This window comes from Diadema antillarum, unplaced genomic scaffold, assembly GCF_040938485.1.
Source record: "Diadema antillarum isolate AM-2024a unplaced genomic scaffold, OU_Dant_1.0 scf00000123, whole genome shotgun sequence".
In the NCBI taxonomy this organism is placed as follows: domain Eukaryota; kingdom Metazoa; phylum Echinodermata; class Echinoidea; order Diadematoida; family Diadematidae; genus Diadema; species Diadema antillarum.
This window is the reverse complement of record NW_027271012.1, coordinates 555,008-581,773: the sequence shown is the minus strand read 5'-3', so window position 1 is coordinate 581,773 and position 26,766 is coordinate 555,008. Positions and strand designations below refer to the sequence as shown.

At 41.0% G+C, this 26,766-nt stretch overlaps 1 protein-coding gene across 1 annotated transcript; it reads right to left on the bottom strand.

Moving 5' to 3' along the window:
• Nucleotides 1-2,139: 2,139 nt before the first annotated feature.
• On the bottom strand, nucleotides 2,140-17,294 carry LOC139720163 (general transcription and DNA repair factor IIH helicase/translocase subunit XPB-like). The gene is made up of 18 exons (XM_071631528.1): nucleotides 17,200-17,294; nucleotides 16,137-16,273; nucleotides 14,711-14,826; nucleotides 14,032-14,152; nucleotides 12,851-12,925; nucleotides 12,249-12,380; nucleotides 10,995-11,212; nucleotides 10,536-10,607; nucleotides 10,113-10,219; nucleotides 9,244-9,420; nucleotides 8,473-8,592; nucleotides 7,332-7,600; nucleotides 6,482-6,618; nucleotides 5,924-6,020; nucleotides 5,330-5,447; nucleotides 4,419-4,567; nucleotides 3,939-4,058; nucleotides 2,140-2,674 (listed from the first exon to the last, which is right to left on the bottom strand). The coding sequence occupies exons 2-18, from the start codon at nucleotides 16,176-16,178 to the stop codon at nucleotides 2,555-2,557; spliced, it is 2,190 nt and encodes a 729-aa protein (XP_071487629.1). The 5' UTR covers nucleotides 16,179-16,273; nucleotides 17,200-17,294; the 3' UTR covers nucleotides 2,140-2,554.
• Nucleotides 17,295-26,766: the final 9,472 nt, after the last annotated feature.

Sequence of the window (26,766 nt, the reverse complement as noted above, 5' to 3'; positions counted from 1 at the left end):
AAGCCAAGTAAAAGCAATTTACAGAAGGACATTTGTGGACTTAGTGTCAAACCGGTGAACACACATGCTGGACAAATGTGCAAAAATGTCCACTTTTACAGTATTTAGTGACCATTGGTCACATCCTGGAAGTTCAAAATATTTCGTAGTGCCGGAATGGCACAATGTATTCACACTCAAATCTAGGATTTCTTCTCTATGCTTATTTCTGTTAGTTTACTTGTTGTATAATTTGTATGTATACAAGATCTGGAAATTCCTGATTTTTTGTTTGTTTGTTTGATTTTTTTTTTTTTTTTTTTTTTTTGGGGGGGGGGGGTTGAAATGCAATTATACTCCTGTCTTACAAACCTTATACAGTGGAAACTCGATATAACGAGAAGGTCGGGACCGAGTCGTTTTCCTCGTTATAGCCGATATCTCGTTATATCAGTAGGCATAAAAGAAAGCATAACATAAAGACATTAATTTGCACATGTGGGACTACCCATCATCTTTCAATCAATACTGATAACTTGGTAATGTGTATGAGGTAATTACTCACCTTTATGGGTAAGAAGATGTTTTTTCGCCAATGAAATCCGATATGTGTTTTTCTTATTAATTGTAGATGTCTGAATTTGTAAATCTATATAGCTTGCGATTGTGTGAAGATCGTCTGTGGATTGGTATGTGGTTATGGTATGGGTGTGTGTTGTGTGTGGAAAGCTTGAATATGATCTGCACAATGCTGTGTGTGACACATTCTGCATGTACATAATGACTGCGTGTGTGTGAAGATGGGGAATTCCCTACGTAGAAAGCCAATCACAGCATCAGATTGCCTCACACTTGCTAAACGTCATGATGATGTCATGTATACGGCTGTCCCACCACATTTTCTGCATGTATTAGTGTGCGCACACACACACACACATGTATACACGTACAACATGCGGTGCTAGCTGTAGAGTGAACTGAAGAAAATATGTGTGTACAAGACAGTTTTTGGCGCATCGAGCTTTACAATCTCGGAACATGATAGCACAGGCGAAGTAAAGCTTTACCCGAAGACATTTTGCTTTACCTCGCTATAACAGGTTTGATTGGCTATGTTTTTCTTTGTTTGGAAATCACAAAATTTATCTCGTTATAGCAGTTATTTCGTTATAGCCGATCTCGCTATAAGAGTAGCATTTTACATAGACTTGTGTGGAAGGAAATTTGGGACCGGGAAAATTTCCTCGTAATAACCGGTATCTCGTTATAGCAGTGTTTGTTATACCGAGTTTCCCCTGTATATCTGATTAATCATTATTTTGAGATTATTCAGCCAGGAAAACTTTGTGTTTTACATTTTCATAGCAAAGAAAAAAATAAATTTTCTTCAATTTTTTTTTTTGTACAAAATTAATTGAAACTAAGAGGTAATGACATCATCAGCTCACTTATTTGCATATTTATCTCAACTGTTTGATAACAGTTTTGCAAATATCAGCAAAAAATTTAGGAATTTCATAACCTCCCTAAAAAGAATTCTATAATTTTTATCAAATTTTCATTGTTGAGCTGATATGTCTTTACCCTTTCTTTTCATACAAACCTTTCCCCGGTCTGAAATTTCCCTTTAAGAAAGGACAGTTGTAAAACTTTCATTCGTGTGAACACAAACTGCCAAAGAAACTTTGTTCTTTGTGGAGCCATACAAGGTGAAAAGAAAGACGTTTCATCTTTCTTTCTGTTTTTATGTAAAGCTTGTAGTGCTAAAAGCTTGGACAGCTGGCTTCTCAATTTTTTTTTTTTCCCTTGGCTAAATTCCACGCTCTTCCTGATAGACCGCATGATCTGTACAAACTTGTATTGAAAACAGAATGTGAAATATTGCTACTTATCCCTCACTATCCAAAGACGAGAACTACTTTTGCAAATTTCCTGCTTCAATATCTCTACTGCAAAAATAACAACACAAAAATATTATGTGCCGATATCAACGTAGGAACCCAAATACCGGTACTCCAATCTGTGCAACAAGAAACGAGCATGGTTCTCTCGTTCTGCTCTGGCTAAAGAGTTTCCACATTTGCATTGTGGGTGAAATATAACAGTCTGGAATGTTAACACCATGAGTGATTTAAAAAAAAAAGAAGATGCATGGCTACACTGAGAAGATCCTCCTCCACTATATCCACTCCAGGACTGGTGATGGTAGCTCACGAGATGGGACACCACTGCGGTACCTTGCATGCTCAAGGCATCATGAAGCACTGAAAACTCCTAAAGCTTTGCTACTGATGACTTCAGACCAGATTCTGAGCATCCTTGCTCCTCATGTGTCCGTCTCCATAGCAACATCCTGTGGGGTTGGAAACTACCCACTGTCTCGGTGGTTAGATGAAAGTACTGGTCACACATGGATCCCCATGAAGCAAAAATTACATCACTGTGGGAAGTTACCATGGATGAGCAAAGATAAGAGTTGATGCCTTCCCTTATATAGTTACACATGGGACATTTTGCTCATATTCCAACAGATGACATTGATGATTTCACTCAAGTCGCTTCTATGGTGCAAGCTTCATTTCCTAAATTTCTTGAAGAGGGGATGGACATGTTTGGTGCCACGTGACTGATACTCCATGTAGACTTGATCGTCGGCTCCCGACAGGGAACTCATGTTGCCGACCCGACGAACCACCTGGAAAAGAAAAAGGCAGAGCAAGAATGAGAAATTAATGTTTTAGGTACATTTTAGTACTGCCAAAAATGCTTATTTGCTTCCCTATCAAAAGAAAAGTTCACAATCATGAACACTGGGAAAAAAAAACCCCAACAAGAATAAACCTGAAAGCCTTGCTGATGAGTTACTTCAGAAAAATCAGTCTAACATATTTACAATGCCAATGAATATGCATTTGTGACTGTACTACCAGCAAAGTGAAAGCAGTGGTGTCTTATTGGTTGTAACATCAAGGTATTGCAGTTAATTTTCAGATATTTACTTTTGTTTTGTTTTGTTTTTCTCATGGGGTAACCTGCCATTTGCATTAACTGCATTCATCAGAATTCAATGCAACTGGGTCCTACATGTCAACAATAGGCATCATACCACTCGAACAGTACTCACAAGTCATTTGCCATGCCAGAATGACCCGATTGGAAGTGTACACGATTCTGACTACATCACCAAGATTACATGTAATGCTAATACTATGGCACCAGTGCCACATTCTGTCATTCCAAATTCAATTACATTAAATTTGAAACCAATTTCTACCTCATCCCCAGTTCTTGGCCCGAATTCATGAAGGTGGTACAATTGAAACCATGGTTTCAAACATGGATAATTTGTATGGAGCGCCAAGTGTCGCATGGCCTATTTCGTTACGAAATCAGTCATTTCATAACGAAATGAACATTTCGTAGGCCATGTGACACTTGGCGCCCCATACAAAACTACAGTCTTTGTCCATGGTTTACACCATGGTTTCAAGTGTACCACCTTCGTGAATTTGGGCCATTGTGTCAAACATTCCTATCACATCTACATCCAGTCAAACTTTCTCTAGTCAACTTTGCATAAGTCGAATAATGATCCAAGTCAAAGGTCTTCTCAAGTCCCCTTCTCTTTATATTCTATTGATTTTAATCCCTCATAAGTCAAATTTTCTCTGCGTCGAAGCTATATCTTCAGTCCAAATAGATTCGATTTAGGCACAGTTGACTGTAGCCCCTTGCCTTGTAAGAATGACCTGAATGGAGGTATACAAAATTCTGACTACATTGCTTAGATTGCCACTTGTAGTATGGGACCAGAGCCATATTTTATCATTTCAAGTTTGATTTTACTGAAGTCGATCTGATTTCTTTTTCATGCCCAATTCTTGTGGCTAATATTCTAATCACACATGATCACTATGATCATCACAACCCCACACCATCATCTCCATCCCCGCCTGTACCTGTGATCCTGTCTTCCCGTCTCCCGGCAACCGCTCCTCCTCTGCATCCGCATCACTGGCAGCCAAGACCTGCTGCAGGAGCTGCTGCTGCTCTTGTCTGGTGGAATACTTCAGGTTCTCCTGGAATTGGAAATTCAGTCAAGATAATGCCATTATCTAACTTTTACAGTCAATTGAGTGCTGGAAACAGTCAAATATTTCTTGCTGATATTAGTTGAAGACAAAGCTAGAACATTTGAAATATCATAGATTTTAAATAACAAAAATACATCAAAATGCCAACATTTTCATAATGTCCAACTGCACAATCCTCAACAAAATGTTCAAAGTTTAAGTACTCCTCTATAACTTTAAGAAACTCAGACAATTTAACAATCCAAAAGACCATGGAAGACTGTCAAGAGCACAAACATTTGACAGTCCTTTGATGATAATCTAGAGTAGAATTGATGAGGTCATAAGGATGGGTCATTTGGTCACCTGGTCCATGCCAGCCAGCTTGGTGATAGTCTTGAAGCTGTAGCCCTGGTTGACCAGGAAGCGTTGTCTCTTGAGGGAGTAGAACATCTCTTGGGTGTCCTGTGATACCAGGGTGTAGAAGAAGGCGTTGTACTCCTCCGCTGCGGAACCTGTCATTGAGAATACAGCACACTCTCATTATAACAAACATGGTTATAACAAAATTCTAGTTACAGTATGTAATTTTAGGCGGCAACATTTCCTGCTCTAGGTGTTTATTGTCTATTTGTTCGGTTATGATGAAATTTCGATATAACAAGAGAAAGATGCTGGTCCCGAGGACTTTGTTATAACAGGAGTCCACTGTACAATGATGAGTAGCAATCATATTAAAGGCAAAACATAGTCTTCAGAAGGGCTCAAAATTAATTTTCCACCATTGGAATTTGCTCGTGATATGTCAAAAGGGTCTACCCAAAAACTTGTCTGCCTGATGTGATTTGCCAGGATAATGGGTTGTTTTGGGGTATTTTGTGATTGAAAGTGTACGATAATACAAGTCGGTGTACCTAGCTTTTATTTCTCAAGAACCCTCCCTGTTCAAAAGTGGGTGGTGGAAAGTTATGCGATGACTGATCGTGCCTTAGCAATCACATTCCACAACAAGCTGCATGCGATTCACTATGGTGTGGAAGATCGATGTCTACTGCTACGCCCCAAATTTGTCGATCATCTATCATAAAACATTATAAAGCAACCACAGTTGCAGAAGATTCCTGCAGAATCTGCAAGACTTAGCAAATCTGTAGTCAGTAGTGAATGGCAAGACAGACACATAAGTACAGATCTGATCTTTTCACTTCTGCTATCGGGAGCGCAAGTGTCAATGTAGACAGATAGATGCCACAAATGCAGTGACCATTGACACGAACCTTTCTTTGCCCGGAGGATGCGGCCGAGACGCTGGGCCTCCTGTCTGCGGGATCCACCATGGGAAGAGATCTGGATCAAGACGTTGGCTTCAGGGAGATCAAAGGAGTTGTCACCAACCTGCACAGAATTTAGGAGAGATTGGAAATTTATAAGAATACATAACAGAAGGTAATGAACTGATGACATGTATGAGCATACAAATGTGTAATAGAATATGCTGTGGAAAAAAGATGAAATTGTTGTCAATAAAAAGGATACATACATATAAGCACAATATAGACACAGTTGATTATATAGAGCACTGCACGCACACACTACTGTAAAATCAGAAACATTTGCGAAATGGAGCCGATGGCCTTTTTTGCTTCGTGAAACTTTCAGAATTGCTACTGGTATTTAATGCATTGTATAGAAAAAAATAAAAATTATGCGCATCTTATATTTGAGAATTTTTGCTCCTTGCGAAATTCACAAAAGTTTCATACCTGCAAACATTACTAGTTTTACAGTACATTGGAGGACTCTGTATCATCTATCAATAGACAACATCCTACCAGAGTAAAATGTACATGCCATCTGGTACAGAGGCATACCTTAGATATGAAGATGGTGTTGACCGCTGGGTTGTGCTGGAAATTCTGCAAAATCTGCATCCTCTCTCCTTGGCTTGTCGGACCGTAGATGTATGGCCTGAGATCAAGGAGGCATAGAGATGATTTCATTTTTGAGATACACTTGAGGAAGTATATTTGCTAAATTTTGATGAGGATATGTCACAGTTTGTTTAAATTCCTTTTCTGGAATGTTACACGCAATTGATTAAAAAAAACTCCAATCTGTGATGTGTATCATACATTGAAATTTACCATTCTCGTGAAGGTTCCAGGTCAATTGATTTCGATACTTCAAAAACATTACACACATTTTTCTTAGGGTAAAGTCTTTGATTCTACATATTGTTGCTTTGTGCACATGTATGTTACGATTCTTGTAATTGTTTGGTTCGGTTCGATAAGAAAAAAAAAAAAAAAACAAACAAGAGTGCATAGGTCAGTGAAATGGGGTTCAAAAATATCTCCTTAGACACACAAGGACAGTATGTCAAATTCTGAGATAATTATGGCAGATCAGCACAATAACAGTTGACTCACTTGCCCATGGCCACCGCATAGTGTTTGAGGGCAAACACGTTGTCGGAGAATACGATGACCTTGTCGTTGCGCTGCTCGTGGAACCTGACCAGGAATTGGCAGGCGCGGAATTTGTTCGGGTTCATGACGTACAGCAGCTGTGAGAACAACAAAAGCCAGAAATAATCATCATTTGCTTCTTCTAGAATCAATTGTATCGCCGAATCAATCTGTAATATTCTAACAGATCATAAATTCTTGAAGGAATTCGTTTTGGATGTTTAAAACAGGTGCATTTCATGAAATGACATTTGGCACTGAGTTGCATGTGATTCGAATGGTAAATAGGACAATGTAACATGTATGCATGCAAACAAAACAAATTGCCAGAAACGGACAACAAAACAAAATTGAATTGAATTGAATGGCAAAATAAAAACTTCAATATAACTGCATATTATCACATACTGTAATTGAATATCATAATTACATTTTTTTTTGTACATATGACAATGGGATGTTACTTCATGATACATCCATATGGAATTCATCAAGGTATTTTGCGAAGGTTACATAAATTTTATTGCCCTAATTTTTATGTCAGAATGTCTTTGTCGGTTTGCAAACATCCTGAGAAACTACCACTAATGTTAGGCCATGTCTGCTACCACCACACCATGTTCATCACTACTAGACCATGTCCACCACCTTAGGCCATGTCCACCACGACTAGGTCATGTCCACCACAATTAGGTCACGTCCACTACCACTACACCATGTCCACCACCACTAGGCCATGTTTGCCACCACTACACCATGCCCACCACCACACCGACCACCAATCACTGTCTAAGGAACAAGGTCCACCCACCAGTCTCTTTCTGGTCCGGATGGCCAGGTACTCCCGGTAGAACTCCGGTACCATGGGGCACCACACCTCGGCGCACTGCACCCTGGCTATGAATCCGCGGTTCTGCAGCTCCATCCAGTTGGCCTCGTAGAGCTTGGGGCCGATCAGGAAGTTGAGGTCGGCGATCTTGTCGTCCTCCCGGACCAGGGTGGCCGTCAGTCCCAGCTTGCAGTGGGCCTGGACCTGCGTCAGGACCCGCCGGAACTGCTTGGCTGGGATGGTGTGCACCTCTGGTTGAATGGATTATTAAGAGAAGGAGAAGTTGGCATCATCGTGAATCATAATGAAGACTGCTTCATGAATGTTATCCGGAGAGATTAAAGACCTTGTGGAGTGGGGATTCATGGAGTGGCAAGGCTGGCCAGGATTGGATAAATTTGATTGATTGATTGAATGATTAAGGTTTATTTAACACTTCCATAAAAATCAACATATAACAGAAACAGACAGCATTACAAACAATGAAGAGATACTATATAAACGCATGAGAATTACAGCAAGAGTCATGAGAAATACGAGAAAACAAAATAATTGGATAGTGTTAGGAGACAAGCAGGAAGGTACAGCCTTATATTCAAGCCCGTCTCCAAAAAATTTGAAAATACCTATAATGAATTGTGTACAGATTTATCACTGATCTTTATATAAATAAACGCACGGCCACATAATCTTGACCGGAGTCGACCGTTACCGACAAGCGTGCGTTTCGATGCATGTATTCGCTGACTGGTACTATTTGTGGTTTTCATATGTACTACTGGATTGGACTATCCATGAACACCTACGCTACCGAGTCTTTAATAGTTTGGGTTTATTTTTTTCTTTTCCAGATGAAACAGATGATCACAGAAAAATTGCAAGAAACTTGGAACAACTGTGGGTATGAATAACCATTACATGGAGAAACCATTTTGTTGTTGTTGTTGTTTAATACTTACATGCTTTTACTCGCTAAAACAGATCAAGAAATTGTCAGTGAAAATAAAAACAAAGCTTCAATGAAATACATGTAAGAATAATAACTTACAAAAATATTACACTTACCAGGTTTAAAAGAAAAATATAAGAAAACACAGAAAGAAAGAAATAAACATCTCTTTACCGTCGAGAATCATGAGGCCCCACTCTTGGGACTGCATCCATTGCATAACCTGGTCAGCCTCCCACGACCTCTTGGTGGTGTGGGCCACCATGGAGTATGTACTGATACAGATGTTGCAACCTGGTGTGACAATGAATAGCAAAGAAGCGTGAAATGCATTTACTGACAAAGGTCTGAAGAATGATAAAGTTTGAAGTGATGAGAGCAATGAACAATACACTGTATGTCCCTGAATGCAACTGGTTTTGAAAAAAAGTTTATCATAGATGTAGATGCATACACTACAGATGATGATACTGACAATACTTATACTAATGACACTACCACTATCACAACTATAGATACTTCTACTACTACTATTACTACCACTACTAATACTACTGCTACTACTGCTGTTGATGCTTCTACTACTATTACTACTACTACTTACTACTACCATTTCTACTACTACTACTACTACTACTACTACTAATATTTAATATTAATATCATCATCATCATCATCCTCATCATCATCATCATCATCACAGTCATCATCGTCATTGTCATCATCACCATCATTATGATGATGAAAAAATGATAATTGCATCAATATGACTGATGTTACAGATTAGTCACACTATATGACAAACTTACATGTCATCTTACAAAATGCACATCAAGCCTTCAAACTACAGCTCTTCTTTCCTAAGTCTGTGAAGCTACAAAAATGCCTACTGGACTTTATTTTGCATCTCATGAGGACAGTCAGATGGACAGCAATGACACCCACCCTTGGGTTTGTCCTTGGCATCCGACGTGAAGCGACAGATCATGGAGTCGTCCATGGTGGACCACATCCGGAACTGGGACCTCCACTGCTCTACGGCCACGCCCGAGGTGCAGAGCACAATGCACCGTTTCCTGACGGTGCAGGCTGCGGTCACGCCCACCAGGGTTTTACCGGCACCTGCAGGAAGGGGTTGGGTGGGGGGGGGGGGGGGGGTTGAGGATGGCGAGGTAAAATTTGGAGATGGGCTTGGTATGTGAACATCCTTATTTTCGCGAGATTAATTTTTTGCGGCCCACAAACATATTTGTGGGTTCTCGAATTCACATTGCACGAATGTCAAACCCAAAATTGTGAAGATATTTTCGTGGGGTTTTAGAATTCACGCTAGCCAAAAGTAGCACAAAATGCACAAAAATTAATGCAGTGGAAAAATTTGTGTGTTTACAGTACATGGGAACAGCAGCTATGAATGAATGGGTGTTTAATTGGCTTAAACAACATTATGAGGTCTGTGTTTTGAACTAGGCCTATGGAAAATCAATCCATCTTTGCTCATTTGAAGGGAACTTGCAAAAGTGAGGAAATTGTACCATCAAAATACACTGCACTACTCAAATACAAATGTTTGGACCATTTCTTTTTCTCTAGTTAACCACGTCAATGTCAAACCATATCTATGAAGAAGTTTGTGATCAAGTCTATTGTCGACACTGTCAACTGCCCATATCAAACAATAATTTTCACAAAACTACACTACTACATTCTCACTGTAACACTATAATTTTAATACTCCATTTCCAACTTGTGTGTAATACCATACTATGCTCTTCATAACTTACAACACTGCTAGGAGTGAGTTAAAGACTTACCACAGGGCAAGACAATGACCCCTGACCTTGCCCGTCCGTTGCCAAACATCTTCCGCAGGCTCTTCTCCTGGTAGGGTCGCAGAACTGTTGTGGGCTTCAGATCGATGCTGAAAGATGTTGGGAAGGGAGAGGAGAAAAAAAGTCAACTCTATCAATCTTCAACAATTTTAGAGGTGCCTCTCTATGTAATTCTGTAACAAGCTGCCATCCTATGGCTGTCAGTCTCTTTCCACTGAAATATTTCAAAATATATACCCGAGGCCTACTTGCTGGATAAGTGAGATGATATGATAATCAATTAAATACAATTCAATCCGACCTGACATTATTCAATCGCAGATTGCATGATCACACATATGCCAAAATTAAACGGAAAACAGAAAACAAACTACACGTCAATCTAATGATTTATTAAAGTCTCACCTGAGATCTGGATTCCTTGTGTCATTCCGGAAGTCATACTCAGCTAGCAGGGGGTATTCCAGCTCAATGCACCTGATCATCAACCGCATTAAGAAAAAAAAAAAAGAATAAAAAATTACATTGTTCTGTTCCATATTTATTATCTTCACTGATAAGTTAACAAACAATTTGAACCTTGACAAAGACATTTAAAGATTGATTGAAATGGAGTGATAAATAAATTGGTAAGACAAACCTTTCTCCAAGTCAAAGACAATTTTATAGTATTGACTTTCAAACACAAATGCCATCTGGACTTGTAACCACCCTCATCTTTACTTCATGGCCAAACACATTCATCAAGTTGCCAGTTAGTCTTCAGAATGAACTCTTTCAGTAGCCTAATTTAGTACTGTCCAAAAAAGAAAGGGGGGTGGTTTGTAATGTCTGCTGGAATCACGGTTATGAGAATTCATTCACCTCTTCTGCAGGTTTTCAATCTCGTCCTGGACGACTTCGAAAGAGACGGCAGTCAGGTCCTCTCCTTCATCTTCTTCTTTGTCGATCTTCTCGTAGAAGTCGAAGATGTCGGTGGGGATTTTCTCTCCGTCAGCCTCCCCTCCGGGCGCGGCATCCCCATCTTGTGATTGGGATGTTCCAGCTCCATTTGTGTGCCCTTGTGAGTTTGGGGCATTCAACTTGAGGAAAAGGGGAATTAATGAGATTGGTGGGATAAGTTAGTATTATGGTTACATGTTTTATATCATGGGCTCCTCTTTCACTGAGATTATCTGTATAGCAACAATACTGCAACATTACATTACCATCCATCAACATTTCCTAGGGAACACAACTGACTAACAAATGACAACTTGAAACTGATCAGATGACTCAATTTCAAAGACATACAAAAATTGTAGTCACTGAGACAATGACCACTTTCAGTTATTAATAGAAAGCACTTAACTGGCATGCTTGTGGAACTTGAGTATGAAAACTGTAACGCTAAAAGTTAATGGATTAAATTCAGAAATGGAGCATGCATACCTGTACAGAAGACATTAATCACATAGAGACAGTGTACAAAGACCAATAGGTGGTTTTACTGTACAGGGAAAGCATCTATAAAAGGTTGGTAGATCAAGTAAAAAAACTTCAATTCCATCAACGACTTCAACAAGCCTGATCAAGGTAGAGAGTTAGGTGATGGACGTTTTGAGTTATGAGTAGAAGAAGACTTAATTCTGGAAAACAGGACATATATTTTAAAAGGTTTGCTGAAGAAGGAAACCATTTGAACATCTCTTGCACCTGTGCTGCAAAGGCAAGGGCACAGATTTGGCATAGTTATGAAGAGTGATAAATGGATTGTTGTTGTTGTTTTATAGAAAGAAAGAAGAAAGAGAAAAATGGGGCCCTATACAAATAATTTGCCCCAGACAGCACTTAACATAAAACAGACAATATTAATAATCTTAGAAAAATATGAACATTATTAAATATATATGTATGTACCAAGTCTCCACGAGGGAGCTCATATCGGGTCCTTCAACAGTCTCTGCAACACATCCTAATATTGAAGATTGATGGCATGAATTTAATTACATACTGATGATGACACATTTAGGTCTTATATTACTTGACGGCTACTGTCAGAGTCATCTAGGCTGAAGAGTTTTATAGTATTTTGTGTGTATCATTTCATATGCAGTCCCTTTGATAAATGGAGTCTACCTTGAGCACAGACGAGCCTCCCGCTGCCCTCTGGGATACCAGCAAGCCCTCCTCCGTCTCTTCCTCATTCACGTCTGACCTCAGACGACACTGCTGTATCACTGGGTCCTTCAACAGTCTCTGCAACACATCCTAATATTGAAGATTGATGGCATGAATTTAATTACATACTGATGATGACACATTTAGGTCTTATATTACCTGACGCCTACTGTCAGAGTCATCTAGGCTGAAGAGTTTTATAGTATTTTGTGTGTATCATTTCATATGCAGTCCCTTTGCACTTCTTTTAAGAATATAGTCATATCATCAATATTAATGCATCCCTGGATCTGCAAACTATGAAGTAACCATTTTTACTTTCTTTTTTTAAAAACTTCAATCCATAATTCAACCCTATTTCACCTACCAGTGTATAAAGCTGTCTGTATTACTACCACGTATATTACTTATGTGTAGCTCATAAAATGTTACAAACTTATTTTTTTCTGTGTATTTAGCCTAATTCTCTTCTCTTGACCAACTGAAGATGTGTCACTTCACACAGATAAGAGTGACGATATGTAGACAATACATTAATGACCAAATGAGAGTGCACTTACAGGAAAGGGACTCTCCACAAAGTATCTGTTGTGTTTCAGAACCAGCTTCACTTTGCCGTAACTCAGTGTGCAGAGCTGGAATAAAGACAAACAGGGAGCAGGTCAGTCACCAAATAGAACAATACTTGAAGTGACAAGTTCATCAATATTTAATCATCTTTTTAAGTTCATACTTTGACATTACAAACGCATGGACATCTAAAACCATCATATGATTCTTGAAATGTATATCTAACAGGGTGCAGTAGATCTATACACTCTTTTCTTAATTCAATAATCACCAGAAAAAGATGTACACGGTATGTGACACAGTTCAGTTTTTGATGCATGTATGGCAGCAAAATTGGAATTTATGGAAATTGCACTGAGAGCAGAAAAGGATATGGTTTGCAGTTTTGAACAGGATCAAACCTGTCGAGATGTTTTTCTTTTTTACAAAGAGTATGTTATCAATTGATTTCTGCAAAGCCTCATGGGAGTGAAATGAGGCATCAGCCATGATTGATGGTACCTAAATTCTCAACACATCTTGTCTTTGTAAGATTTTTCTCTCCTCCCCCATCCTGTCTGGGGCATTCATCTTAATCCTGCAAAACTCTGCAGTCTCCACACTCTGTTCTCTCTCTCTGTTTCTAATTCTTTCTGTTTTGCAGAAAAATGTTCCATGCATAACCCCCCCCCCATCTTGAATTCTAAAACCTTCACAATAAAGGGCTGCTTACCACTACCACTGCAGCTCAGTAATCATACTGATGCACAGTCAGAAACATATTTTGAAGGCATAAATCATATTTTGGCTGAAAATTGGAAAGTTGTATACAATCTTGCTAAATGATGTTATTGAAAAAACAACACTCTTTTTCATAATTTTTTAGCCTTTTATGGAGACAAAGTACAGTCAAACCTGTCTATAGCGGTCACCCAAGGGAGACAAAAAAAGTGGCCGTTGTAGACAGGTGGCCACTATAGACAGGGTTGTTAACATGACTTTTCTCTTGGGGGAGGATTTGTGTTTAGTGTCAAATAGATGGTTGCTATAGACGGTGGTCGCAATAGACATGTTTGACTGTACACTTAAATCACAGAAACATACTAGAGGGTTGCCCTGCATACACTATAAATGCATTATTTCCTCTTCGTCGCCCCACATCAAGTCTCAATCTTAGGTCAGTCTCTCGTACCTTGATGAATTCCACAATGCCATCAGGGATGGAGGTCTTGCTGAGTCTCCTCAGGTATTCGATGATGTCACTGGTCTGGAGACCCACAGACACGGCAGCATAAAGTGAATACGCTGTTAACCTGTCAATCAAAAATAATGTCTCAGTTTAGCAAAACACAAAATCACTACAGAGGCAAACGATTCCCTTCAAATGAACCATTCTAATTTCTTGTCTCTATTAAAGGTCCATATACAAAACACATCTTCAAGATGATCAATATTCTTCGTGTGCTGTGAATACAGACAGCTGTTTTCAACTGGCCTCATTCTTAGAGCGCTCTTAAAGCATGTCGCTAATATTTACAAAATGTGAGAAAGAGGTAAAATGAAGTATGTTTTAGATTCTTTAAGTGCAACCATATGGAATGCAAATCTTAACCTGTTGAAGACTGGTCCCAAGTATATGCGGGCTGGTGTCTATGGGAGATGCATGCTGTAGTAAAATCAGCCTGTCCTCAAAATAATAATAATAATAATAATAATGATAATAAAATCTTACTTAGTTAAACATAGACTTCAAATGAGTTCTAAGCTGTTGGCATGATGCACAAGGCATTCCATGATCTTTTGAATGAGGAATTCTGTCAGTAATTATGGCATTTCGACTGCTGGACATAACAAATCTGTCTGCAACTAACTTGTATTCGTGGATGTTTTCCGGTCGGCATACAGGTTCTGAGATGGCGATGAGGAAGTCATGGGCATGCTTGTAGACTGGAGAGAAGGACTCTAAGAAGATGTGTCCATCTGGGGCCTGGTTTAAGAAGAGAATATGCCCATCATCAATATCAGTATGTGGGACTAAGCTGAGCTTCACCTCTCCTAACTAGCCTCTTTATGTTGTGAATTTTCAGCACTCTGTTGAGGGTTCTCAAACTCTGGGTATTGGGGCATTAATGTTGAAATAAAGAACAGATTCAAAAGCCATGTGATTTTTTTGCTACCTTTGTTATGACAAAAATATTAAGTCTCCAAAAGTATTGTCAACATTTCAAACATCATCCATCTATGGATTGACAAAAAACAAAAACAATACAACAACCCTGCTTTATGAAAGTGGCAAATTCACAATGGATCTTGGTTAATGTGCTTCACATTGTGATGATGTTACATCCAACTATGCAAACTACAAGGTTGCATACTCATCACACACATGATACAAAAAACTACTGCAACTCAAATCTGGGCTGTATTGGAAAGCTGATATTGGGAATCCTGCTCATTTAACAGCAATTGCCCCAGGTGTGAAAACTTCACCACAACCACCACAGAAAAAAGAGGGTCTTTAGTAGATTTCATTCATTGGAGAAAAAAAAAAGACTGTAATAATGAATTATAAAAATATTTGAACTTCTTATGACATCGATACGATGTTTGTTGTTAAAGGACATATCATCCCTGTGCTATTTCTGGATTAAAGTTACTTGCTCTCTTAGTCATGACTGTAAAATAAGGAAGCTTCCATCAAAGGGATGGTATAGTATTGGGGGAGATAAGGATTTAGCTTCTAACTTGTTGTGAGATACCAAGAAATCACTTATGAAATGTTAAGAACATACCATTCTATGAGGAATTCAGAGTTTATTTGATGAAGATCGGTTTTGATATGGCTGAGATATCCAAAATCAAAGTAAAACAAAACGATCCTAATAAAAGGTGCATCCCACCTTTTATTCTACGTATCGCTTTGTTTTTGGATATCTCAGTCATTTGAAAACCAATTTTCATCAAATATATGTTGAATTCCTCTTGGAATTACATGCTCTTTCATATTTCATAACATGTTTCTCACTATTGCAGTCTACAATGTTCAGAACAATTGTATTCTTTATCTGGTATGTGTTTGTTTGTTGTTTGCCATTTTCTTCTCTGTTGTCATGTTTGAAAATGTATATATCTACCTTTTCATTTTTTGAAGTGCCATAAGCATTGAAAGGTGGACCTGTGCGCTATACAAGTAGCCACTATTATTATCATTATCATTATTTCACCAAAACAGTAAAAACCCTAAAATCAGGTCTCAACCAAAGCTACACCATACTTCTAGAGAGAGAGAGAGCCTACCAGCCAGAGGGGTCTTGAACTGTGGTCCTTCTTGAGTTGCATCTGACTGCGGTAGTCCTTGGCCCCAAACTCGTCCTCATCTTTATCCTCCTTCTCCTCCTCCACCTGCCGACTGGCATTTTTGGGCAGATATGAACCTAGTGCAAGAGAACAGAAAGGCATGGTGAGATGACCGTGGTTTTTTTTTTTTTTTCTTAATTGTAACCCTTTGTGTGCTTTTGAGTACACACTGGCACAGAAATGCCATAGCATTGCACACATTGCCCACACTCCTCAGCAAAGAACAGATTACAGGTCCTGTTTACCTTTAGGGACAGTGATTTTAAAAAAAAAAATTCAAGATATAACATTTAATGCATACGTGAAGTTCTGTTGTGCCACAAAACATCCTATCATTTAAAATTTTTGCAATAAAACTTAAAATTATATGGAGATATCTGTATTTTCTAAATAAACCATAACTGTAGACGGTTTAGTCTGGAAACATTTTTATCATAACTATTGTTCACGTTTTATATATTTAACAATACTTAATATCTATTTTACGGATTCACATTTTTGCAGGGGTTGTTTCTATCCCTAACTCACATTTTAGAACTATTTTGAAGCACTAATGCTGGGTTTTGTTTCATCTGCAAATGGGAAATTATGCCTTTAATATATCTTATTCTAACTAAATCTCTGCAATTACAGGTGACTCCCTATCTCCTTGGCTGAAACATACAAACAAACAAAAGTCACAATTTGTCTTCAGTATTGATGATACATATGTAAACATACACGCATATAATCAGATCACTTCATCACTGAACATCTATGAAATTTCAAAGAAATTTGAATTTTTTACAGTATCAATAACTGGTATAACGACATCTCATACAGGCCTCTGGTACACAGGATTATGTTTGCCCTTTAATAATCATCTTGAATATTCATTTTAAATGATTCAAAATACACTGTAATGCTTCAATCAAGTAATCCATTCAAAATCTGCATGAATAAATGACTAGAATCTATTTCAATTAAAAATACAAATAGTCTACACCATGCAGACCTTACTTACCATCTGCTCCCTGAGAATCCTCATTTTCCAGATCTGGAGACTCCACTCTGAATTTCTTTGACTTCTTGGAATCTGGGGATGGAATAAAAGGAATGATAAACATCTGGCTTTTAATAACATCATTATTCATCTGCGAGCTGAAACTACATTTACCAATTATATTTTGCCAACAATCTGTCCTTATTTTCATTTACCATAATTTCTGATGTACAACAAACAAATTATGAGTCATTTCATTTCATTTACTGTTGGTGGCATATGATATGGCTCATTGGATGATCACATATTAACATATTTTTGTATTCATGATGTATGTATAGCAAGTCACCCATAATTCCACCGTAATGGTGTTGACTAGAAACCAAGAATAATAGTAGCCTGGATGCTTTTGTACAATTGTGTGAGGTTGAATTTTGGCATGGGAGGTCAACAAACCTGGGTGCAGGTTTTTTCAAGGCTTAAAAGCCTTACTTGAGATTCAGGCAGGAATGATTCATACTTTGTCTAGCGTTACATCCATGATTTACATTATCATTATTATCATCATTATTGTTATTAAGTCATTATCACTTACTTGGCATTAATTTGTAATACTACTGAATGAACAAACAACAGACAAACAACACAAGTGTAACACAACATTTGCCCAATGGGTACAATTTTACAGGATGTCAGGCTTTCCCTGGTGCGCTTCCCCAAGTTGCCAGGTTGGAAAAAAAAACACCAACAAATAATCAAAATCACTTTGGCCCTTGGCCTCTCCAACCAACTTAGGGAAGCACATCATGAATAGCTGAACATGGAATTCTTTGCCGTTTTGTTGTTTGACATGCTAGCTGGGGAATTAGGTGATCCGAGTATCCTCTCGGATCACCTTCTGTATCTGTACTGATTCTTTGTTTTTCTTCTTCTTCTTTTTTATTTCTCCGTAAAAGTTGTGCAGAGGTTAGCTCAGAAAGTGCATTGCCTATCATTGTCAAACTCATACCATATATGTATCATGTCCCAAAGATGACAGATCTAGTTGCTTGTTGGAATGTTAGTTGTAGGTAGGGCCCTTCAGTCTCTATATTTATTTCGGACATATATGCTTGATCATGTTGATTATGAAGCAAAACAACTGTGCAATTATGGAGGTTATGAAATAGGTGTAAATTTTGGACATAAAGGGTAAAGAGTTTTCTTCTTTTTTTCCGGCAAAATCATGAAATTAGCCCCACCACAGCGCGCATGCACCCGTGCTTTAGCAAGCAGGGTTAGGGTTGTATATTATATACTTGTATTCACGGTTAAATTGGCCGTTAAATTAGTTGAGGGACATTGGGAGTCCTTCCAAGAATAAAAGGTTGAAGACCAAAGAAAAAAACAGAAAAAAGGGAGGATGAAAGATGCTATAGGCCCCACCACTGCATATCCATACTAACAGTAATTACATTGTACTACAGCAGGTTGCCTGTTTGAAATACTTGTGAATTCAGCCCCACCGTGTGAAATTCATTGGTACATATCAAGCACAGCACGCAGCGGTGGGGCTTTCTTCCACCACAGTATGATACAGTATGATACTGGCTGGCCTCGAGGGAGATACCAGAAAATATAGCCCAAACTGAAAGAATATTGCTCGAGTCAAAGACGAGGGCAATATTCTTTCAGTGAGGGCAATATTCTTTCAGTGAGGGCAATATTTATCTGGTATCTCCCTCAAGGCCATTCAATATCATAATTATTACCTATCCCCTAGGTAAATAAGGAAAATATGTGAATACAGCTATACACTATGATATAGATCAAGCAACATTTGACTACCTGTAGATCATCACCAACATGTCGAATAATTGAAAAATTGTTCATCAATGTAAGTCATTCAACTCCAACTTCCAAGATGTAGTTGTAACAGGCGAACTTCAAACATCTGAACGTTTTTACTCTTTATTTTTGCTTCTGTTTCAATCTGGAGAGTTGTAGTAACTGATGGTCACTGTGCAGTTATTGAGCACAAATGGACTACTGTAAACGTCAATATTTTCGCGCGATTAATTTTTCGCGCTGAGCGGCTCGAAAACGTATTCGCGGGTTCTTAAATTCGCGCTCCGCAGCAGGTTACTTTACTGTAGTACACATTCACTGCTTTCATCCAAAGCCTCTGCTACATAGCTTGCTATGCCAGCGTACGACAAGCGACGTAGCGAGCGGCTCGACTGCGAGTACAAGCACTCAAATACGTAGTACAGCTGTGACTGTAGTACCGTAGTCACGGGGGAAAGTAGCATCGGTGCGTGCGGTGCACACATGCATGCTACAGTACACAGCAATCTATCGTCTCTTCGCACAGCGTAAACATGCCTGTACATTGTACTACGTAGCAGTATCATCGATGAAGCGCACACAATTCATCCCGTTCAAAATGTGCATAGAAAATTGTGAAGATATATTCGCGCGTTTTTGAATTCGCGCGAGCCGAACGTAGCGCGAAATCCGCGAAAATTAATGTACCGCGAAAATTTCCACGTTTACAGTAGTCATTGTTTGACGCGTAGTGCATGCTGCTGGAAGTGGTCGACCTTGTATGAGTTGATTTATCCGCGTTCTTCTGCGGTGCATGTAACCGACACACAGCGACGTCCTTGAAGTTGAATGTCTTCTCTTTGTGGTCGACCAGAACGTTTACATGTAAAGTGATTGATGAGACCCGGATGCTCGTGATATGCTCTAATGTCGCCTGCTGACGACCTCCACGACCCTGCAAAACACTAACTGCAATTGCCTCTCAAAACTACCTCTCATATGGGTAATAATCGTGAATGCAGCCCCAATAAATTGCGTTTAAATTACTCGAGATTGATACAGCGGCAGGGCCAATTTCCACAGCACAAGCTTTTTAGGTTAGGGACTAGGCCCCTAGTAGGGCAGGGGTCGCACTTAACTTTTTTTTTAACTAGCCAGGCGGACTACTTAGAATCAATTTTAACACTGAAACAATATTTTGGCAAGCCAGACGGACCAGTAACTTCAGAATTTTATGATTTTTAACTAGATTCTAGTCCGACATGATTTTGGGTGGCCAATGGCCAGCGGACCATCGCCAATTTCGAACCCTAATATGCCGTCTTTTCTACCCCATCACTAAGCCCGCCGCGGGGTGCATGCTGTAACTGTCGGGGTCGCTGGTGCGGATACCCCATCACCTGCCAATTGTAGACGTACTTTAAACTAAATTTCATCTTAAATACTCTAGAGTCTAGGTTTTGTACTATTCATGCTATAGTATTGAGTATTGGTGTGACTAGATAGATCTAGACGAAGTTTATGTAGTATTTTACTATTAAGTATTATTGTAATTTGTAAAATTGTATGAACAGATTCTGGCTAGCTGGGCTATTCCATGGCCATGGTCGATTCACTGTAAACTTTACACACCGAAGACTTGAGTCTTCCTAACAATAACATTAAAATTTACAGGTATTGCACAGCCAACTATAACTACAGCACAGGCTCGTTTAGGCGATGATGACAACACTACAGCGAGTACAGTATTATCATACAAAACCATGTTTACCACAGGCACGGCACAGGTCCGGTGCCACACACAGCATCACAACATTTAATTTATCACCATGGCCATGTTCACATAAACTTACCTCCGTCTGTACGCTCTCTTTTGTACTTGCCCATCTCTCAGCTTTATGACAAGATTTTTCCAGGATAGATTCTACTCGAGTTCGTTATCGCATTTCGTGAGTTCCAGCATCGTCGAGCAAACAGCTAGCTACAGATACAGTAGCTGCTCGTGCTCCAGCCTGCTGCGCGCGCCCCTAGCTAGCCAGCCAGCCGCAGCGCGGTGTTGCAATCGCTACCGGCCGACCCCGCATTGCACGTGCGTTTATACGAGGAGCACACACTACAGGCACACTACATGGGTGACCGCTGAAATGGCTGCTGTTTGAGTTTATTTGAAGTATCATAAAAAATCCTGCACACAGTCTTTGGTATCGTACGATTATTAGTAAGTTCACGAACAAATGACACCTTATAGTTCTTCGTAATACTGCCTGAGTTACTTTGATAAGTTTTACTTGCCTGGACACTCACATAGTTTTGGATAGGTGGGACTACGGTATTTGTCATGAAAGCTACCACCACCACCACCACATGCATGTAAATTTTAGTTTTACTGTTATCAGTGTTTACTATGGCCTAACATGGAACAATGTAGCCATGACAATGTGGTGCTTGCTAATAGGAAATCGGCAATCTCGAAGTTCATGAAGCTCTGAAGGGATTCAGTGACAGATGCATGTTCGCTTGATTGACACAAAGTCAAAGATTAATGCACTAGTAGTAGTGTCGTGACGAGCCTAGTTATGCAAATTTACAACTTTAATACAATTAATTAACTGTTAATATTTTAGGATCTTTATCTTAATTAGGATATGTAGTGTAAATTTGATATGAATCTATGTTAAATTTAAATTTCAAATGTTAGCGGTGCAGGGTTGTTCATCTTGTTCAAGTGGGTCAGTGAAATCATAAGAAGGGAGAGAGCACTACATCCCACAGTTAAGAGTTGACCATCGGCCATCCATAGACCATACCAAGATTTGACTGCGGGCAGAAGCATTGGTTTCAGATGTATTGTAGTCGGCCGTCAAATTTTGGATGATGTTGTAGTAGTAGCGCCCCCTAGCGGTTTCACCCTAACCCCCCTGTCTACACAGGGGAGGTATAAAATTAAAAGGGATTGCCTGTACGCGCATCCCTCAGTTGTGACCTGGAACCTGATTGAAAGACATACTGACTGAGCTACAAGACAAGTTACAGTTGCAACTCACCAGTAGTGCCGGTAAGTACTACCGTTACTACAACAGTGGCGTCACGGACAATTGTCCTACTTCCTGTGCCATTGTTTTCGTGGACATAGAGCCGCAATTTAAGCTGACTCCGCTGCCGCTATTATTTTCGCCAACAGGCGTTGCACTCCTATACCGCACCGATACGCGAAGGGTGGAGCACATGCGACGGAGCCGAGGCGAGAGCTCTTGGCAGCGCGAGGGAGCTTGGCGGTGTCCACGTTTGTCGATTGTTCCTGTAGTGTAACTCGTTTTGTGCTTCTTTTGTCGAATTGTCTTGGTGTAATCGTTTTCATTGGTAATTTTGCTTGTTGGGGAGGAGGAGTGTGTTGTTTGAGTGACAGTGCGTGATTTGTAACATCTTGCACTAGACCAGGCCCACCTGTATTCAGGGAGCTCCAAATTCATTGAAATATCATCTTTTCTGATTGTTCTAGTTGCAAGCGTGTTTCGTTTGTTAGTTTGATTGTCGATGGTGTTTGCTGAAATTATTCTTCGGCGTGATTTCAGCTTGTGAGTGCGATTGTCATTGTTTGCGTGGTGCGTTTTTCTTAATCACCGTGGTCCAGGTCCAGATTTCGGTCTGCCCTGTACTGTAATTGCGTGGTAGTCGTCTGCGTGATCTGTTTCTCGTTTTAATTTGTTTCACGTGTTTCGTTCCACACGTGTTCGGTGGCTTGGGTAGGTAGACCTCCCTTGCCCCATTCGTTGCGTGTTATCACTGTATTCGTTGCGTGTTGTATTCACGTGTGTATATTTGTGTATCCCGGCTGGGGCGAGTTGAGACTTGCCGGCCATCTCGCGCGATAGCCTTGCCTGATCGCTCGTGTGTGCGGCGTGTATTCACTGCACTCGCTAGCCGTTCTGTCAAGGCTTCCAGTGTATATACAGGCTCTGGCGTGCACAGTTCTCCACGTCCATCGTGTGTAAGGAGGGAGGGTATTTCCCTGCGGTGAGCTGCACGCCTGTTGTACTGGATACCTTGGTATCGTGCTTTCTTATTTGAGCGTTTTCGTATAGCGCGACTCTTCGTGTTTCTTATTCGTGTTCTCTCTGTCGCGCTCTCTCTTCTCTTCGCACGTAGTGCTCCGCATCGCGGTTTTCTGCGTTCTCTCCCTGTCACGCTGTCGTTCTTTTACTTCTTGGTCTGCGTGGTCCTCTATTCTCGCTGTCATTTCTACACGTGTTTTCCGAGCTGTTCGCACCGTATTCTTTTCTCACTGTGTTATCTGTGGAACGTTCGTGTTTTCTTCTGGTCGCAGGAGTCTTTCACCCCGCGATTATTTAGTGGCAGCGGATGTCTCATTTTTCTTTCTTCTCGAAGGGGGAATTTTCCATTCTCTTCGGGAGGAAGGTGTGCTAGTGGCTCATAGTTTTGGGAGGCGTTCGCTTCTCTGTTTGTACTATTTTGCTGGGCGGTATTGTCCACCACTACTGCATCGTTTTTAATTTTGCTGTGAAGTGTGATCGTCCGGAGATTGCGTTGCTCCACGCCTTCGCTCCTTTGGCATCGTTGTGTTGCTGACGGACAGTGGGGTAAGTGGAATTATACCTTCTTTTATTCGAACTAGTGTTTCGGCTAGTGGTTTTTAGTTTTCGTTTTTGGTTAACGAAGATTTTCATTTCTCCTTGTTGAGTGCCGTTCTCGATCATTTTGTACTCTGTGACTGGATTTTATTATTTGTGAGTTGGGTGGCCTGGCTGTACTGACAAGTGTCCGTGTCAGACTGGTCCCTCTGTGTGCGTATTCTGTTTGTCGCTCGTATTAGTGCTGGCTATTGGTCAATTGGCCTGCGTTTTTTTTGTGTGAGTGTAGGGGAGTACAGTGATTCTTTTTGGACCAGCTCCCGGTGTCCCTGTGTAGGTAACCGGGTGTGAGTGGTTGCTCAATTATTTTTTTTTAAATTGTCTCTGTGTAGTGGGGTATCTACATTTCTCGTTTGGGGTTCGTGGCTTCGGCTGTCGCATCCCGCCTGCATATTTTTTTTGGTGTTTACTAGTGCTCACTGCTCACCAGTCGTCTTGCAAGTGCAGTACAGTTTTTTGTCTTCAGTTTTGATTTCGTTTTTTTTTGTGCCTTGGTTTCCCTGCTGCTCCCTTTCTTTTTTGTGATAAGGGGAGGAGGGGGTAGTGAACAATTGTTACTCCTTTGTGACAGCAGATACCAAGCATATTTATTATTAAGTTTGATTTATTGACTCGTAATTCTGGTGATTAAGTGGTAGACGTAGTGTATCATTACAGTGTGTGTGTGTTACAGTGGTACTCAACAGTTGCTGGGTATATTGTTGCTTCTAAAAATAATCCCAGAGTGTATTAATCGTATTTTATTTGTGTAGCAGTGGGTATATGCATAAGATTTTGTTAATTATTACGTGTTGATTTAGGACAGCCATTTAGGCACATTTGTGAAGTGAATAGGTTACGTGCTGGGGCGCTAGTCATGGCGATGCCCATTAATTATATATCCCGTAGTGATTTCATACGTCTTGGATTGTCGGCAACCCAAGTCGATGGCATTACGAAGCTCCGGGATGAGCATGGGAATGTCACTCAGGACTTGTTGGAGTCCTCTGACATTCCAGGGGCTGAGGAGCTCATCCCGAAATTTGTGTTTTGCCCACGGTTAGAGCCCGAGGGGTTATCGTTACCTTCAAGCGCCCCTACAGCTGACCCTGCTGCGACATCGGGGGGAGGAGTCCAGTCTCGGGGGACTTCCCCATACCCTTATGATGTATATCCTCCCCTCAGGGAGGGACAGCCAGGGAAGACCACTTCTTCCCAGGTCGGTCAGGCGCGCGCCGCAGTGAATAGTCACCATTCCGTGCAGCGTCGGGTCCCACAAGATATCTGTTATGGGAAGTCACGCGAAGGTGGTGTTGGCTACGACACCTCGGCCTCCGACTCCCAAGAATGCGAGGGTGAAGGAGTGGGACGAGGGTTTCAGCGATGCGGTACCCCTAGGTGGAGGAGTGGGAATGATAGAGAGTACTCCGGGGATAGGGAGAATGCTCACTCCGTACCAAAGGAACGTGCACACTCGCGTACAGCGAGGTGGGATCATAGCGAGGCCCAGTGGGGTAGGCAGGAGGCGCGCCATCCTAGCCCGGTCAGGAGGAGTGAGTTTTCTGACTTCTCCGAGGGTAGGCAGGGAACGGACTTGTCTGACCACTGGAGCTACCAACCCCTCCCAAAGACTGTTACCTACGATGGAACAGGTAATTGGAGGGCGTTTTACCGCAAATTTGAGGCATTCGCGAATGCGAGAAACTGGAGCCCGGACCAGCGTTTAGATCAATTATGCTGGTGCCTGTTGGGGAAGGCGAGCAATTTCTTTGAGCTTCTGATGAGTCGCGAACCGGAGTTGAAATATTGCGAAGTCATGTATCGCTTTGCAAAACGGTTTGATCGTCAGGAGCCAGCGGAGGCAGCGCAATTAGAGTTCAGCACTGCCCGTCAAAGCGCGGAGGAATCTCTGTGCGAATGGGCAGATCGTTTGAACGAACTGGGAAGCCGCGCGTTTCCAGAACTCCCAGAGAGAGCGGTGCAGCAACAGCTCGTACTCCGTCTATGCCAGGGGTGTACTGACAAGGAGGCAGGGTGGTATGCCCTTGACCGACACCCCCTGAATGTAGACGACGCAGTGGAAGCCTTACGGTGGTATCAACACTCCCGTATAGCAGTGTATGGCAGGCCACGCCAAGTCAAGACCATGGCCCTCAACCCAGAAGATGAGGGAGAATCCCAGGACTGTAGGGTGGAAAATGCCCCTTTCCATTCAGGTCAAGGAGGTACACGAAATGGCCAACCTTTGCCCACAATGGAGCGCCGATTATCAAATTTAGAAGGCTCTGTTGAGCGACTGAGTAAGAGGTTGGATCGCCTAGCATCCATGGAAAACATACTGGGATCCATGGGAAGGAAGCTAGACAACTTGTCTTCCTTAGGAAAACAGTTGAATCAACAAATGGAGAGACAGAACCCCCGTAATTCTGGGGGAGCTCCAAACTCTCCAGGACAGCAACCCCTTTGCGTCCACTGTGGAAAGGAAGGGCATGTTGAAAGGAACTGCCCAAATATGTCCAGACCTAACAACAAGAAGGTGCCACTCAGGAAAACCGAGGAGTCAAACTCGTCGGGGTCGGAGGATTAGGCCCTGCTCCGACCTGCACAACTGAGGGCCAACCTTCCACTGATATCCAGTACAGTGCTGGAGATGAGGATGGCAGTAGCCAGCCTGAATTTATCCCAGTATTTCCTATATTGTCACCAGACAGAGAGGGAGTAAACCAGGTAGGCGATGCACCCTCTGGTCAGAAAGGAAATACAGGTCAGTCAAGAGATGAAGATAAATCCTGTGGGGTGAGTCCCTTGAGGGAGTTGGACCCTCAAACACCCCTAGATGAGGTGGCTGTATGCAAGGTGAGATCAACTCCCTTGTTTGCAGTACCTATAAAGGTAGGTAACCATTCTCTAAAGGCAGTGGTGGACACTGCGGCGGAAATATCAATCATATCCCACAAGGTGTATGGAAAGTTACAACCTTGTCCACAAAAGATCAGGGATGTGTTTATTTCCGCAGATGGCCGTGATTTGAGGATGCCAGGTATGATTGTAGACCCCATTCGGATCAAGATAGGGGGTTGTGAGTTCTTGACGGAGGTTTATGTGGCCCCTATCGAAGGTGAAATGCTGTTGGGGTTAGATCTCCTCCGTAAGT